This window comes from Hakea prostrata, chromosome 10, assembly GCF_041222555.1.
Source record: "Hakea prostrata isolate BN-2017 chromosome 10, UWA_Hpros_2, whole genome shotgun sequence".
Lineage (NCBI taxonomy): Eukaryota > Viridiplantae > Streptophyta > Magnoliopsida > Proteales > Proteaceae > Hakea > Hakea prostrata.
The window spans coordinates 14,999,938-15,017,091 of NC_142609.1; the positions used below are offsets into that span (position 1 = coordinate 14,999,938).

A 17,154-nucleotide genomic window follows, 5' to 3' on the forward strand; every position below is an offset into this window, starting at 1 on the left:
GAAGAAGAAACAAGAGAGAGCGCACAGTCCCATCATGACATTGATCATGGTTGTACTCACGGGAGAGCAAAGTCCATTACCGGAAACTGAAGGCAGTAGCATCTCAAATGTCAGTAACGTTCCTGTGGGAAGGAAATTCACAAGCATTGATGTCTTTGAGAGCGTCTTCTAAACTCCCTTTGCCACTGCTCTTCGTTTACGTCCCTTTTCTAGTGGCACTGTTGCCTCTGGCGACGCTGGATATGAAGTCGCCTCATGGTTGGGTGCAACATTGTAGATTTTAATTCCGATTTCTTCATTAGATTCCTCCATTTTGTGATCAGTCTGGATAAGAAAACAGAGAGACAAGAACTAGGAGTTTTTTTTCCGTTGGCTATTGTCTGACAATTGGTTGAAATTTGAACTTCTGGAAGCCTGACCTATCTCATTTCATTTTGATATCTGGGATCCAAGGCCAGATGCCAGCTAAATCCTCTGCAACCCATTTCCGATTACTCAGTGGAGAAACCAAATTCACATACCTCTGTTTATGATGTGGGTCTTTCTTCTTCTTCCTCGTATTCGCGCATCTCAACCGGAAGGACCCCGCCGGGGCGGTGGGCGGGGCGGAGAGAAAAGACCAGCGTCCTCCACCCGCCGCTCCGTCCGTTAATTTTTCTTTTTAGTTCTCCAACCGTTGAATCTTTAGCTGAATTGACATTTCTCCGAACCCACTTGGAAACTAGAAATCATCTCTGATGGGAACAAGAGCAAGATGACTTGGGTTTGATTTTTCTGGTGGAGTAGTTGCAAATAAAAGCCCTACTGATCCACAGGAATCGTCGTTTAGGGGCGGTGTCTCCATTTTCTCTTTTGTGGATTTAACGAAGAAGCCGGTGAAAACTTAGGTTTTTAGAGAAGGAGATGGTTAAATGAGAGAGAAATTTGATTTAAGGGATTATATTGTGCGTTAGATCAGAATAATACACGTGTTATTAATCAAAGGGTGAACTGGAGGAAACAGTAGGTTGTCAGAACCGGAGCGGATAAAAATCCGCAACATTGGGGGGAAAGATTGGACAAATCTCCTCCATGAAAAAAGGTCTCCTCTACCCCCACATCAGCAAGACTATAACTTTTTGACTGAAAATGGGGATTAACCTCTCCAACCTTATTGATCCTGAGTCGAAAGGGTTTGGGATCAGACCAGAAAGAAGTGCCTCTACCATTTTTCACCTTCGAAATACCATACTTGCAAGATGAGGACATGGAGAAGATGATTTAAAGAAGATGCTTTCACCATGTCTCTTAATCATGTACGGTCACATTTCAATATTTTTCTTTTGAGCAAATTGCACTGGCACCCCTAAATAGAGGCCTTAAAGCATTGACACCCCACATTATGTTTAAAAAGCACAGAGACCCCAAAATTGAATTTTCATTGGATATATTTGTCACATCCACCCAGCTGATACCCTACCTGGCATACCCGAGTGTGTGATTCACAGGCCCGAATATCAAGTATCGAGGTAATCAACCTCCCACATAGACAATAACATAATCATGAACATAAATAATCAATGTGCAAAAGATAAACAAAAGATCCAAATAAGGAAAGAATAAATCATATATAATCAGAGTACGAAAGACAATCAAAATGTCTAAATCAATAAGTAAAGTGAGGCGGAATCCCACTCTACAACCAGTGGAAAAGTAGTACTAAAAGAAAAGGAAAATGAATGAAAACTAATCCCAATAGCAGATACAATAAGTAATTAAATTGTGCTCAATCTTATAGACAACATCTCTATAAGTATAAATCTCAAAAATGGTGCAAGGGCGCTTCCACTCTATGGTCGGACTAAGCATCATACGCAGCATAACCACCTGCGGAATCTTCAGTGTAATTGTCATAACTGCACTGGAGCTATGCCTCTTCTCCTTACGCTTCTTCATACGAGCAGTCATCATACTCAAGACCTGTAGAGAAATCTAACAATACATTGTACAAAAGGAATGAGTTTCAAAGAAACTCAATAAGGCAGTTAATCCATAACAACATAAATGGCAGGATTTCAAAGCAGAAGTAAAATGCTATATAATATGAAACACATGATGCAATATGATTCTAACTCTATGTAAGCTGGTCTCTATTGGCAAACATGCTTTAAGTCATAGCACCGTACTTCTTTAGGAAGGTCTCATCACACAACGCCTTTTGGTAGGTCTGGCATCCCTCGGGACATTCCATGGTTGGGGGTTAAGTCACCACTCTCTCACATCACCATTGATCTAAGTACTGGCGCATGTCAGGGTCAAAGCCTAGCCAAATGCAAATCTCCTACTTAGTTAGATCAAGTTAGATCCAGATACGTCCATTCCTCGCCCCTGGAGATCCTTTCCCGCATCCTTCACACTAGAGTCCTCATAGTCCCTGACTACGGACTCATCAACCCTATTGGTTATCCACATATGGTAAACGGGAAGCTCTCACGTCCCCTCACGGGTTGGTTACCGGTCTCGAGCGCCCGTGAGCCCAAGTCTATCCATATGCAACCCTACCAACAAATGGCCCCCTCAATGTGATTCCTGTCCTCTCACGGATTGGTTACCGGTCTTGAGCGCCCATGAATCCCCATTGCTACCACGGGTCGTTCGGTCTCAATACCCCTCCGATTAGGGTCTAACATAATAGGACATCCTAGCCAAACACTACTAGACCGCCCTAAATATGTCATCCAACAGTTTAGGAAGGTGTCCAAAGGGCATCTTCGGAAACATCCCATAATATTCTCGTAGTTGTCCAAGGACAGAAGTGTCAAAAGGACACCTCCCCTTTCCAAACCGTACTTAATCATTCAAAAACATAATTCCATCATGTTACATATATGGTAACTTCTAATATGGAAATAAATCAATAATAACATCCAACTTGCATATATTTGGTAAGTAAATCATACATGAATCAATTTTGTATAAACAAGTAATGCTACTGTAATTCAAAGTAGTTGCATCAGTAGTATATCAGTGTAAGCATCTAATTAAGGAAATAAACCAAAAAGATTCAAATATAGAAACTAGGACATGCAATCTATGTAGTTAAGGAAACAACCATCCTTACCTTATATAACTCACAAAGGATCTTAGGGAATCAAGTAAGACCTTGACTAAACTTGGGAAGAAAGTCCTAAACAAGTATATACAACATGTTAGGGAAGATACCTAGAAGGAAAGATATCAAAACATCCAAAACAGACCAAATATGAGGTTGCTGTACTCATTGGTCGATTGGATTGATCTACTGCCTCAGTCGACCAACAAAGACAGTGGCCTTAAAAAATCAGAGTTTTTAGAATATAAAACCGAATTTGGTGGTTCAAAAGGGTATTAAACAAGGGGGAAACTACAATGACAGTATGCTAGTATATAGAGGACTCCAAAACACTAATCAAATCAAGTCTTCAAGTTACAAATTAGGAAACAAAAAGTTACCATAATTAGATCAATCATGGTTCTTGAAGAATTCATAGTAAAAATCATGGACAAGAACAATAGGATGATGGATCACTGTTTGTGATAAAGGAATCAAGAAAAACATGCATAGATCTTTAAGAAAATTAGATCTAAGACTGAAGAAAATCAATCTAAATAAGGAAAGAGAATGAATACAAGCTTTCCTTCAAAAGTGAGTGATGATCTTGATGAAGATCATCCACCAAGCTTTAGATCCTTAGGAAAAGAGAGGGAAAGAATATAGTGATGGTTGCAACAAAGATACAACATCACTACTACTGTCCTCAATCAGAAAAGGAAATAAAAATAATGAAGAATCAAAGATTAAACATAGAAGAGGATGATCACATACCTTTTTGTGTAAAAGCATGAGTTTTGACGAAGATCCGTCAAGAAAATCACCAAGGATGCAAGGGAGATGACTTGCAAAAGGCTCTGGTACGTTCCAAAGAGTTTGGAGGCAGAAAATACGAAGTAGACTCGAGATTGGACTTAAATAGAGCAAGCAAAAACCTAATTAGCAAAATCAGATCTCATTGGTCGATTAGATTGGTCGACTGGCCCAGTCGACCAATCAAGTCAACAAGTCCAAAACAGGGAAATGAAGGCTCAAATCAAATCCAAACATAAAGGGGTTTTGTACACACAATAAGTGACTTACCTAGTAGGTAGAAATGTCTTCGAACCATGCCAGAGAGTACTCCAAGTCTATCAACTAATTTCATCTTCATCAGGGTGCAGTTTCCATAAATGGAACACTGACATCAACACTCATGAATTCCAAGCCAGCCACCAAGTCTTTCACTAGAATGGCCCATTGCTGACTTCTTGCTTTACTTCGGGTTGTCGGACCTACAAACAACAGGGTTTCCGGGTCAAGGTTAAGGTTGGGTTTCACAATATTTGTCCAATTTGTCACTGAAAACCTCTCAAACACTATTTATTATAGGATTTTTTTTTAAATAAACAATGATTTAACTGTTTTTAATGATAAATTTGACAAATATATCTAATGAAAATTCAATTTTGGAGTCTCTGTGTTTTTTAAACAAAAAGTGGGGTGTCAGTGTTTTAAGGCCTCCATTTTGGGGTGCGAATGCAATTTGCTCTTTTCTTTTTCATTGTTTAGTATGTTGTTTTGGTTCAAGAAAGTAATCATTTTATTTACAATCCCTTCTCTACTTCCTATAGATTTGAAGGCAATTGTATTCCTTATAATTGAAGCTTTACTTTATTATTTTATGAAGAAAAAAAAAAAAAAAAAAAAAAAAAAAAGGAACGTGATATCATAAGAGTTTTCTCTCTTCCTTTACTTGTGAAGAAATTAAGCTTTGCATGCTTATGGTATCAGAAGATAAAAACAAAAAGTGAAAATTGCTCTAACACTTCAAACCAAAGGTCTTTAAATACTTACATTTTATTTTATTTTTGAAAAGTAGAGACATTCTAAAGTTGAACTTTTATTAGACATATTAGTCCAACTCGTTACTGAATGCCATTAAACTATTATTATTTTCTTTTAAAATCTTGAAACTACTCTTTGAATTAATGAATGCCTAAATACATCCTTAAGAAAAACAAAGGAAAAAAAAGAGGTTGAAGTGACAAGGAAATCATGAAGAGTTGTTGGAATATAAGTCCAATGAAGGATAGATGAGGTCTTTTCACCCTCTTATACATAAAAATATAATAGCATTTACAATTGTACCATTGACAGAATTAGAGTTGTGCACTTTTCAAAGTAAAGTGGGTGTAAGTGTTTAAAAGCCTCTGTGACACTAGCATAACTTGCTCAAAAAAAATTTAATATTTGATGTATGTACAAAAGTTGATAAAAGTGAAGATAAATGTAATCTTATTTCTTTTATTTATATTAAATTTTTTTAAGGATATTTTAAGATAGTTGGCGAAAAACAGAGCTATCCGAAGACTATACCAAATTACTAAATTAGCAATGACCCCTCAAAGTTTCTCTTTTAAATTTGCACAATAGTATACTCTATTGGTGAATTCCAGTTAAGTCATGGTTAGATAATTTTATGATTTTTAAATTGCTTCTTAATCTCCAATGACTTTAGGACTTGTTTGGTTGTGTGAATCCAACGATTTAAAATGAAATAAAATTTCAAATATATGGAATCATGGGTCAAAAAATTAACCGTTTTGTTACTTGAATCTGGTGAAATGAAATATGTGGATTTATCTTGAAAACTGTTTGTTTACTTGAATCTGTGGAATGAAATTTTATAGATTCATTCGAAAAACTATTTGGTTATCCTAAATTTGTGGATTTGAAACCTATAGATTTCCAGTGCTCTATGCCTAGGTTTGATTGGTACCGACTAACCAAACCCATTGCATAACAATTCTTTAGGCAACATGAATAGTGGGAATATTCATGTTGATCCTCTTTATAATAGAGAAATTCGCCTTGATTCCAAATCAATGTGACATCATAATTATGAATTGACCTACACAAGGTCATTCACAATCCATCTCATGTTTTCCAACTAAATGGGGTCAAAAAATTGATTCATGAATCCAAGGATTTGAAATCCCTAGATTCACACAACCAAACAGGCCCTTAATGTTTTACCTTAATAAAATAAAATCCAATATCTCACTTCTATCTTCCTTTATAAGTTCCTTCTTACTTTATTAGTCATTTTATAATATAAGACATAGAATAATACAATCTAAGGATATATTTGTCATTTCTTCTAATTGACTAATGACGTAACCGAAAAGGAGACAATTACTAATTTGGCATTGTTGGGGTGTCTATGCTTTTTGTCAAGTCTCTCACAATGCCCCCATAATTTTTCCTAAGACTTTTTATATAATAGGCCGATTTTATAAACAAGAAAACAAGGCAGAGTTCAAATACATATACATACACATCCACTTTAGAGAGACACTAACTTTAAAGAGAAGCCTTAATCAAATCCAGATCCTTTGTTCTCACTTGTAAATTTCCATCATTTTAAAAAAATAATTTGTTGCCAACACAGATCTGTTCTAGTGGTTGAAACCAACACCTCTTCGTAGAGAGGTTGTGGGTTCGAATCTCACTGAGGCATATTAATATCCCCAAAAAATGTAAAAACTAAGGAAGTCACAAATGATCATTTTCATTTTTCATTTTAATATGAAGAAAAGAAGACGAGGAAGTGGACTTTAGTGAATCAAATTGGAAATGAGTAAACTATATGATTGGGTGGAATAGATCTTCCTCTGAGACCCTACTACTGATGATATTATTTTTTCAATCACTCCAGCTTGCCAAAATCATCATTTTTCGAATCACTCCAACTTGCCAACCATATGAATGGAATACTATGGACCTTGAGATATATTATATCCACATTTAAGCCCTAAGAATATAAGTTGGAGTTGGAATCCTCCACTCTATAACACTACTGAGTTTGGATCCTCTCCTTGAAGGATCTCTCGCAATGAGTGCTTATTGAGTTATAAGATTCAACCATGTGGAATATTCTAATCTAATGACATTGTTGGATTTACCATTAGATTAGAATATTCCACATGAATGAATCCTATAATTTAGAAGATATCTTCTAAGAAGAAGAGCCAAAAAAAAAATTAGGGGAGGGGAAAAATGTTAATATTTTGCACATGAATGGAGAGCTGGTGGAGGAAGAAATTCAAAAGATTGACAAGAGGAGGGAGGAATTTCAAAAAATCAATGGTAGCTTTGCCCATAAGGATGTGAGGATAATGTTATCCTCTACCTTCTAAGATAGAATTACTAGATTTTCGATCATGACGGGTTTGTACTCTCTTATACACCGAAATTACTTGGGTCATGCGCATGACGGTCAAGCCGAGATTTCGGACCATCATATTCGAAATCTCGATCGAAATTGAATCTCGACCTAAAATGCGCATGACCATCAAGCTGAGATTTCGGACCGTTAGATTCGAAATCTCGGTTGAAATTGAATCTCGACCTTTGAATTTTAGTAGTTGAGATCGAAATTTCGACCTCACGCCTTAGGGTGTTTGGCTTGACAGTCCTGCACAAAGTCTCTTATACCTCGTAAGCCTACAAAAAACCCTACCTGAGGTCCCACCTCTAATTCATTGTCAGCCTCAAGAGCTTCCTCCCAGTAAAGTATTTGGACAAATTTTTGGCCAACGTGCGTATTTTCCTTTCCCTTGCACCAATTTAATTGGAACTCAAAGGTCAAAACGCTTGATAGGCCAAACATTGACAAATTATCCATGTCCAAGTCAGCAAGATATATAATAAAATACACATGTAAATTTTCCCAATTAAAAGTGTCCTCTCTCTCCAATCCCGTTTGAGCAACTTTCACTTTATCATGCTCTCTGTTACCCAGTTTTGCCGGTGGAAATATTTGTCACATATCACATGTTAACTCCAACGAAGCTGCTCTACGCATCCATCCACCGTTAAACATAACTCAGATGGTAATCTGTCGAGTTATAAGTCAATATCGACCGTTAGTGCAGGAGAACGTAGTTCAATATAGTGTCTCGCGTAGCAGTTTACATTAATCACCATCGCCCGTAGATATATAACAAATCCTTGTTCCTCTTGCCTCGTTAAGTTCTGCAATCTGTCTCTTTCTCTCTCATTCTTTGTCTCTCTATCTTGCGGTTTCGACTGATTATGAATTCTAGATGGATTAGTTTAAGAGCTTGAAACCCTAATTTACGGATCCCTAATTTATATCTTCAGCAATGCAAGGCTCCCAAGAAGAAGAATCTTCTCAGCAAAAAAAGATTTGTGGCTTCTGCGAAGTAATTCTCTCTGTAAGTTCATTTCAACAGAGTGAAGATAAAGATATCTTGAGGAGGTTAGCTTTTGGAACTCGTTGTTATCTCTTTAAAGACGGGTATACCGTTGGTTTTCGATCAGAAGATGGTATAGTATTGTCTCTGATTGAATGCAGCGGAAATTCGGCTTCGAAGACTGAAGCAAAAGAGATTTCTCAGGTCAATTCCGGATTTTCGACTCCAATTTCAAGAAAAAATGAGGTTAATCGGAGTAAAAGTGGTTCGTCAATGAAGAAGAGCCGAAAAATTGGGCTTGTGAATGGTAGCATGAGCGTGATCCATCAGCTTCACGCTTTGACAGTGCATAAGTGTTTGGAGATTGTTGCTAGAGTAGTTAGGATATCTATTGGTGATGGTGGTGATGCAAGGGCTGTACTATTGATTGATGTGTATTTGCCGCTTGCAGTATGGTCGGGTTGGCAATTCCCCAAATCAGGGTCGACGGCCGCCGCTTTGTTTAGGCACATGAGGTATAATTTCTCTTATTTCTATTAATTTATTGATCATTTGTATGTTGTCGTTCGATTTGGCATACGAATGTTGGCACTGGACTGTCATTGCGTATTTGAAATGGGTGAGCTAATCTGATTGTCATACGATTATTACGATGTGGGACAAGTATATAGCTATGGCAGGAAGAATGTCCAATTAGGATGCTGGGCTTTTGCTAATTCAGTAGGAAACGAATTAGAGTTGATACAGAATAAGGCATGATAGGTTCTTTGGGTGATGGTGATCAAGTAATAGGAAAACGGAATGAGCTTAATTGACCAAGGGGTCTCTTGCGATATAGATGAATAACTTGGTTGACAGAAAGGATGGATAAATTTTTTTATTAATGACTGGATGCTAATACTTACTATTGAAGTTGTTGGCTGATATGGCCCTAATTCCTGCATCAGTAAATACCCTACTTGTAGTTTTTTGAGACGCTAAAGGGTTCAAGGATGCTAAAGGGTTCAAGGATGTGTAGGACATTTCGCTGTTTTTGTCATCTTCTCCACTACCTTGAGTTGGGGGTTTGGGTGGGTTTAGGTGATAGTTAACGATCCTGGTTTGTACTATTAAATAACAGTGTATCCGTTGGTCTTTACATTGGAGGAATTCAAAAACTCAAACAACAGATTGTTTCTTTGAGTTAACTCCTTTAGCAGAGGGCATAAGAGGTTGAAGCGAGGCCAAATGCATCTTTGTGTTAATTCAGTTTATCAGAGAGGTACGGTTTGCAGTTACAGTAGATGGGAACCAGAAAGTTTGGACTGTAATGGTGGAGACTGTGATGATCAGTGTAAATGGAGGTATGGTTTATTATTATATTATGGGATTGTCTTGTTAAATTTTAGCGGATATTGCATCAGATCCTATTGATTTGTATCAAAGCAGGCTCCTCACCTGCTGCCCACAGAAGGTTCTGTTTTAATGTTGGCACTGCGAATAGTTAAACCTAAATTCATTTACCAATTATTGCGATGAGTATAACCAAGTTGGGTTCAAACTAGAAACACCCGAGCATGCCTCTCTTTAGCTGCCACTTTTTATAATTGGACCAATTCTTATTTAAATTTCCTTCCCTTTTGAAAATAGACGGTCAGGAGTGTTTCTGTATGTTGAATATGTGGGGAATAGAGTTTGTGTCAATATGACCGCAGCCCACCTCTCACCTCTCTTTATAATAAATATAGACACAAGATGTTACTAAAATAACCATAGAGCAACACAAGATAAATCTCTATGGACAATTATACCCCTAACATAAACTACAATATTCCAACTCAATTGGTTTGCAGGCACCAATCATACTCACCTATCCAACATTGGAGACAAAACTCTTGGTACTTAAAACCTTTGGTGATGACATTTGCAAGTTGACTTTACAAATGGAGCAAAATAAATGTTGATCAGACTTTTTCAATCCTTCCTTTGATAAAATGACAATCAAATTTCTTCACGTTTACTTCAATCATGCTGAATAGGATTGTGAGCTCTACTGATTGCAGACTTGTCGTCCTAGTATAGATGAATTGGTATCTTCAAGGAACATGCAGATTTTCAAATAATCCCTTTAGTGGTAAAACTTCACAGACTCCATGAGTTGTGGTCGAAATTCAGCTTTTGCTTTTTAGTGTTTCTCAAACATCAAATCAAACTTACAACCATTTGCATTTTCTTTTTAAAGTCAGGTTAAACTGTAAACATCTGTTAGCAGGGTACAAATCCCATGCACTTCAAAGGGTAAAACAATCATGCTGCTTTTGTTGGTTTTTGGAAACCTTACTAAGACTAACTCCTTTGATACATTCCTTATTTATAATTATTGACTTATTGTTGCCTTTTTTGTTGTTGAACTGATACCATAGACTAGCTGTACATGATGGTGCTTAAGATGTTACGATTTTTTGCTTATTGGGACATTTATCTGCAGTTGTGACTGGAAGCGGAGAAATTTGATTCTCCATGATGATAGAAAACAATTCATATATAGTCAGAAAGATGATGAGGCCATTTGGAATGATTCTAGTTGTCATGTTCTTGGATGTAAACTGCATCCGCATGTTACTGGACCTTCCAAGAAGAAGCTTTTTGAGCTCCACGAAATTTTCAGAAGTCTACCTGGTGTTTCAAGGGAGAAAAAAGTTTATTCCACAAGAATCAAACCGGAAGATGATTCTCTTAGTTCAGGCATTTGTGAGGTTTCAGATGATGTGCTGACTAAAGTTCTGATTGTGCTTTGCCCCATGGATCTAGTCAGAGTTGCAGCAACTTGTCGCCATCTTAGATCCTTGGCATTATCAATCATGCCATGTATGAAGCTAAAGCTTTTCCCTCATCAGCAGGCTGCAGTTGAGTGGATGTTACAGCGTGAACGCAATGCGGGCGTCTTGCCACACCCACTATACATGGATTTCTCAACTGAGGATGGGTTCCATTTTTATGTAAATTCTGTTGCTGGTCGGATAGCCACTGGGGTCATTCCCACCATAAGAGATTTCCAGGGTGGTATGTTTTGTGACGAGCCAGGGCTGGGTAAGACCATAACAGCAATCTCCCTTATTCTGAAGACTCAGGGAACATTGGCAAACCCACCCGAAGGAGTTGAAGTGACATGGTGTAAGCATAATCCTGAGCAGAAGTGTGGATATTATGAGATTAGTTCTAGTAACTTCTCCTCTGGGAAATTGATGCCCTCATGGAAAGGGTTTGCTAGTCAAAATGGTGGAAGGGAACTGATTAGTCCAGATATGACTCCAATTCAAATCTCAACACGCTCCTTATCAAAGAGAGCAAGATTAATAGTTTCAGACGAGCTTTACTTGAGGGCTTCTGATTCTTGTCCCGCCAAATTAGGATCTACATCTTCCACATATACATGCTCTTCACTGGAAACATATGTCCCCAGGAGTTCTAGGAGCCAGAGTTATGTTGGGAGAAATCTTCTTACCACATATCAAGAGGCTTCGGATCATGGAAAAGGAAGTAAGGTCAGGAAAAGTTCAGATAGTTCAACAAATTGCTTTCTGAAAAAGCGAGGTGCCAAGCCATCTGTATTACCCAGTGGTCATAAGAAGCCTCGAAAGACTTGTGTTGATCGTTCTGAGTGTAATGAAACTTGGGTTCAGTGTGATTCATGTCGCAAGTGGCGAAAGCTTTCTCAGACGAGTGTGCCTGATGCTACCGAGCCATGGTTTTGCAGCATGAATACTGATCCTTTCCACCAGACTTGTGCAAGTCTGCAGGAATCTTGGGACCATAGCAGGCCCATAACACACTTACCAGGGTTTCATACCAAAGGAACTCCTGGTGGGAAGGAGAATAATGTGGCATTTTTCACAGGTGTGCTGAAGGAGCACTATTCATCAATTAACTCTACAACATTGAAGGCTTTAACTTGGTTGGCTGGTCTTTCCGGGGACAAACTCTCGAAAATGGAAACAGTTGGTTTGACACGTCCAGTTGTTGACCTTCGTATTACTCCTGATTCTAAAGGAGGTCCAGATGGATACCATAAAATTTTTCAAGCATTTGGTCTTATTCTGAGGCTGGAAAAGGGCACTGGTAGATTGTATTACCCAATCCGTCTTGACAACTTGGCTTTTGATTCAGCTGCATTACGAATTGCTCTCACAAAGCCTTTGGACATAGTAAGGTTATATTTGTCAAGAGCAACACTTATTATTGTCCCAGCGAACTTGGTTGACCACTGGAAAACACAGATTCAAAAGCATGTCAAACCTGGACAGCTGTGTGTTTATGTCTGGACTGATCAAAAGCCCTGTGCGCACAATCTGGCATGGGACTATGATGTTGTAATAACCACCTTTAGTCGGTTAAGTGTAGAATGGGGCCCACGTAAGAAGAGCGTATTGATGCAGGTTCACTGGCTTAGGATAATGCTGGATGAAGGGCACACCCTTGGTTCAAGTTTAAACTTAACAAACAAATTGCAAATGGCCATTTCACTGAGTGCTTCCAATCGGTGGTTATTAACTGGGACGCCAACTCCAAACACACCCAATAGTCAAGTTTCTCATCTTTACCCCATGCTTAAGTTCCTTCACGAGGAAGCATATGGGCAAAATCAGAAGTCATGGGAGGCAGGCATTCTTAGGCCATTTGAGGCAGAGATGGAGGAAGGCCGCTTGCATCTATTACAGCTACTTCATAGGTGCATGATCAGTTCCAGAAAGGTGGATTTACAAATGATCCCACCTTGCATCAAGAAGGTGATTTTTCTTGATTTTACTGAAGAACATGCAAATACTTACAATGAGTTGGTAGTTACCGTTCGGCGCAATATTTTAATGGCGGACTGGAATGACCCTTCGCACGTTGAGAGCCTTTTGAACCCAAAACAGTGGAAGTTCCGAAGCACTACGGTTAGAAATGTTAGGCTATCATGCTGTGTGGCTGGCCATATTAAAGTAACACAGGCTGGAGATGATATTCAGGAAACCATGGATATTCTAGTGGAAAGAGGCCTGGACCGTACTTCAGAAGAATATGTTCTTATAAAACTTTATCTTCTGGATGGTGGCAACTGTTTCAGGTAACATTCAGCCTTGTGAGATTTCATGCTGCTATGCAGTTCTCAGCTGCATAATAATTGTTTTTTTCTGTGTCTTTAGGTGTGAAGAATGGTGTCGTTTACCTATCATTACTCCATGTAGGCATTTCCTATGCCTTGATTGCGTTGCTCTGGACAGTGAAAGATGTACTTTCCCTGGTTGTGGGAATTCTTATGAGATGCAGACTCCTGAAATGTTAGCCCGGCCAGAAAATCCTAACCCAAAATGGCCTGTTCCCAAAGATCTCATTGAATTGCAACCTTCATATAAACAGGCAAGAGACCTGGAATATTTTATTTTCTTCCCAACCCCTTGATTTTTACATCTTAATCTTATTCACCATATGCTATAATCTTGCACAGGATGACTGGGCTGCTGACTGGCATGCAACATCAAGCAGCAAAGTTGCTTATCTTGTGGAAAGGTTAAAAGCTTTGCAGGAGGCTAATAGAAATATCAGCTGCTCATTAAATGAGCACCAAGACAAGCGGTCTGATGATCATCTCTTTTCTACTCAGAAAAGCTATTGGAATGTATTAGCATGCCATGATGCCTGCAGTCAACCAAACCAGGAGTCTTATGTCAGACCTCCTGAGAAAGTGATAATATTTTCACAGTTTCTTGAGCATATACATGTCATTGAACAACAGGTACCTATGTTTATCCTAGAGAATGCAAGATATTATGATTCTTTTCTGTTTTTTTACAACTCCCAAGGCTATCTTTAATTGTATGGTTTGTCTCTCAGTTAACAGTTTCTGGTATCAAATTTGTTGGAATGTATAGTCCAATGCATTCTGCCAACAAGGTATTCACTATCTATGATAGTATATTTGAAGTTTAATTGACTCCCCCCTTTTTTATGCATACCAGCATGTTGGAAGTTAATTTGTTTGACTATTTCATTTGACTATTTCAGTTGAAATCATTAGCGATCTTCCAGGAGGACATAAATTGCATGGCTCTAGTCATGGATGGAAGTGCAGCACTGGGTCTTGATTTAAGCTTTGTCTCACATGTATTTTTAATGGAGCCTATATGGGACAGAAGGTGGTGCTTTGTGTTTTTCACATAGCTGTTGGTTATTCATTTTCTTTTTGATGGTCAACTATTAGTTCCACATCTGTTAATATCTACCATTACAGTCCCTCATAGTGAAGAGTAAAAATTTAATGCTTTAGGTGATGGCATCTATTTCCTATAGGAAGCAGTTTTGTTAGTTTCTTCCATGAATTTGAAATTATGTTCTTTATTATGGTTATATGGTATTCATTCTTTCACAATTTTTCTTGATCAAGTTGTTTAATGTGCTGTCTAATCAGTGTGGAGGAACAAGTTATTAGTCGGGCTCATCGAATGGGTGCAATTCGTCCTATTCATGTGGAAACTTTGGCCATGCGTGGTACCATTGAAGAGCAAATGATGAATTTCTTACAAGTACCACTACTAATCTCAACTTTTTTGCCTTATAGAACACATTCAATTAGGAATAGCACAGAAATATTCGATTCTTCAGCTATGATTTTACTTTACTATAATAAGCAATTATATTTTCACATAAATGGGAGCTATACCTCGTAAAGAAAGATATTCTATTGAGTACGTGTGGGTGAAACATGGTTTGTCTCTTTAAATATGGACTCCTCTTTCTCTTTCTTTTTTTTTGGGTACACTGGACTCCTCTTTTAGGAATGGAGTTGTTGCCAGGATTCTGTTCATTCTTTTTCTGAGAACTCCTTTTTGCATGCATCATCTTCTTGTAGGATGCTGACAAGTGTAGAAGAACCCTGAGTGAAGAGTTTGGGAGAACTGACCATGAAGGGGCACGGGGACATCGTACATTGCATGATTTTGCTGAGAGCAATTATTTGGCTCAGCTTAGCTTTGTAAAAATGAGTACCAAATCATGAAGGTACTGTCTTTTACATTATATTTTGTTCCCAATCTGGTAATGATACTAATCTTTTTCTTTTCATTAGTCAGCTGCTGATTTCTCTTAGAATGCATTGGAAATCAGAAATGTTTGTTTCATACATCTCTTTCCCTTCAATTGGAGCAAAGGTGGCTTTTCACTGTTTTTTTGTGTTTGCTCCTCTCTTTTTACTATTTATCTTCTTTTTTTTCAAAAAAAAAAAATAGTGAATCATCTCTCCTCTCTCCCCTCCTGTCCCTCTCCTAGTCTCCTCCCAACGACATGGTGGAACCCCCCCCCCCCTTTTATTTGTGTTTGTGAATTTCAACTAGTGACAATATAGTAAGTAGTAACTGCTTGAGATAAAAATTTCAATAGGAATGGCACAAGAACAGCGATGGATCATTTAGCCACCTAGACACGGTAAGCCATGACTCTTGTTTGCCAAGGACCACAATTCACACAGCTTTCCCCAAGCCAAGCCTGCAATGGCCCAATGAAATCAGGTCTGGGCATTCATGAAGCCTGGGTCTATGCTTTAGTGCTTCACTTACTAGTCCCAGCCTGGCCCTGTCTGGCCTGGTAAGAAATGGAGTTAGTAGTTGGTATTGCACCAATGCGAGTCAAAGGAACCAGGGTTTCCGTCTTGCCCAAGAAGAGCTCCATGTTACCATGGTGTATGATGCAGATCTGTGGTCCAGAAAACTGACTTGGATCGTGTTATGTGCTCACCTACCTATTGGAAGGCTCTGATAAAAGTATTGATGTCCATAAGTATCAGGTGTTGCCTATGCAACGGCCAACGCCAAGTCATCAGTCTTTTTCTGGAGGATTGGGTGGTTGGTTGCTTCATTGCAGGGCGTCTTGCACTGTTCATGTTGGTTTCATGTCATGTATTGGTCCTTGTTTATGCCTAAACCTAATTTCTTGTAACCAAGTGTTCTTATATTTTGTCAAAATAGTTTTAAAAAATACTCTAAAAAGGGGAGATTGTAAAAGAAAAAGGTCAGTCCCCCTAATTGAAGAGCAAAGATTGAGTTTTCACAGTAATGAAATTGACAACATTCTAGGGAAATTCTCCCCCAACACCCCCCCCCCCCCCCCCCCCCCCCCCCCCCCCCCCAAAAAAAAAAAAAAAACTGCTTGTGTGGAAGCCTTCACCACCAGGCTTGTCCTAATGATGAGTTCTTTTTGTGTAACCTAAAATTTTGTAAATCTTAATACAATAGAACGTTGCCAGACACCAAATTGCATTAATATTTATTTATTTTGATATTTAGAAAAATAAATATTTTGATTAGAGCAATTTACATATGCATTTGACCAGAGATAGCTCCTTCAATATAAATAAGATTTAATCATTTTTTGGATTTGTTGGAGAGGTAGTTTTGCTCTATCTAATACCAAAAAAAATTCATGAGAAAATAAAATGATTGGATTAAATTTCTAGATATGAACATATTTCTATGCTATATTGCTTTAATAGTATGTCAATCATAGTTTTAATTATTATTATCATCATCATCATTTTCGCATTGTGCTATGATTCTTTGATACTTATTTGGCATACATAAATATAATTTTTAATTTGCTATTTGTGTCAAATAAAATGGTTATATTTAAAAGGAGAAATTTTAGGCACCCCCCAAGATAATTGGCAAAAGCACAAACACCCCACAACTATGCCAAATTGGCAATTACCCCCTTTTCTGTTAGAATTGTTAATTGATTAGAGGAAATGACAAATATACCCTTGGTTTAATATAGTCTACTTTATATCTTAATCTTAAAATGTAAAATAACCAATATACCATTTCCTCTTTTTCCTTTCCCTCCATAGGGCCTGGTATCTTTTTCTTTCTA

At 38.0% G+C, this 17,154-nt stretch overlaps 1 protein-coding gene across 2 annotated transcripts; it reads left to right on the forward strand.

The window, feature by feature from the left end:
* The first annotated feature begins 8,094 nt into the window (after positions 1-8,094).
* On the forward strand, positions 8,095-16,383 carry LOC149002119 (F-box protein At3g54460-like). 2 transcript variants are annotated; one of them, XM_089137004.1, is made up of 9 exons: positions 8,095-8,786; positions 10,739-13,360; positions 13,440-13,653; positions 13,742-14,029; positions 14,128-14,187; positions 14,299-14,429; positions 14,702-14,816; positions 15,143-15,291; positions 15,670-16,383. In XM_089137004.1, the coding sequence occupies exons 1-8, from the start codon at positions 8,221-8,223 to the stop codon at positions 15,287-15,289; spliced, it is 4,143 nt and encodes a 1,380-aa protein (XP_088993130.1). In that variant the 5' UTR covers positions 8,095-8,220; the 3' UTR covers positions 15,290-15,291; positions 15,670-16,383. The 2 variants fall into 2 exon arrangements, with proteins under 2 accessions (XP_088993130.1, XP_088993129.1); XM_089137003.1 differs by lacking the exon at positions 15,670-16,383 and having other exon boundaries at positions 15,143-15,624.
* Positions 16,384-17,154: the final 771 nt, after the last annotated feature.

Excerpts from the sequence above, each read along its gene's own strand:
- LOC149002119 (XM_089137004.1), top strand. The coding sequence starts at position 8,221 with ATGCAAGGCTCCCAAGAAGAAGAATCTTCTCAGCAAAAAAAGATTTGT. Across the intron at positions 14,188-14,298 it reads CAATGCATTCTGCCAACAAG|TTGAAATCATTAGCGATCTT; the intron begins GTATTCACTATC and ends TGACTATTTCAG. Across the intron at positions 14,817-15,142 it reads AAATGATGAATTTCTTACAA|GATGCTGACAAGTGTAGAAG; the intron begins GTACCACTACTA and ends ATCTTCTTGTAG.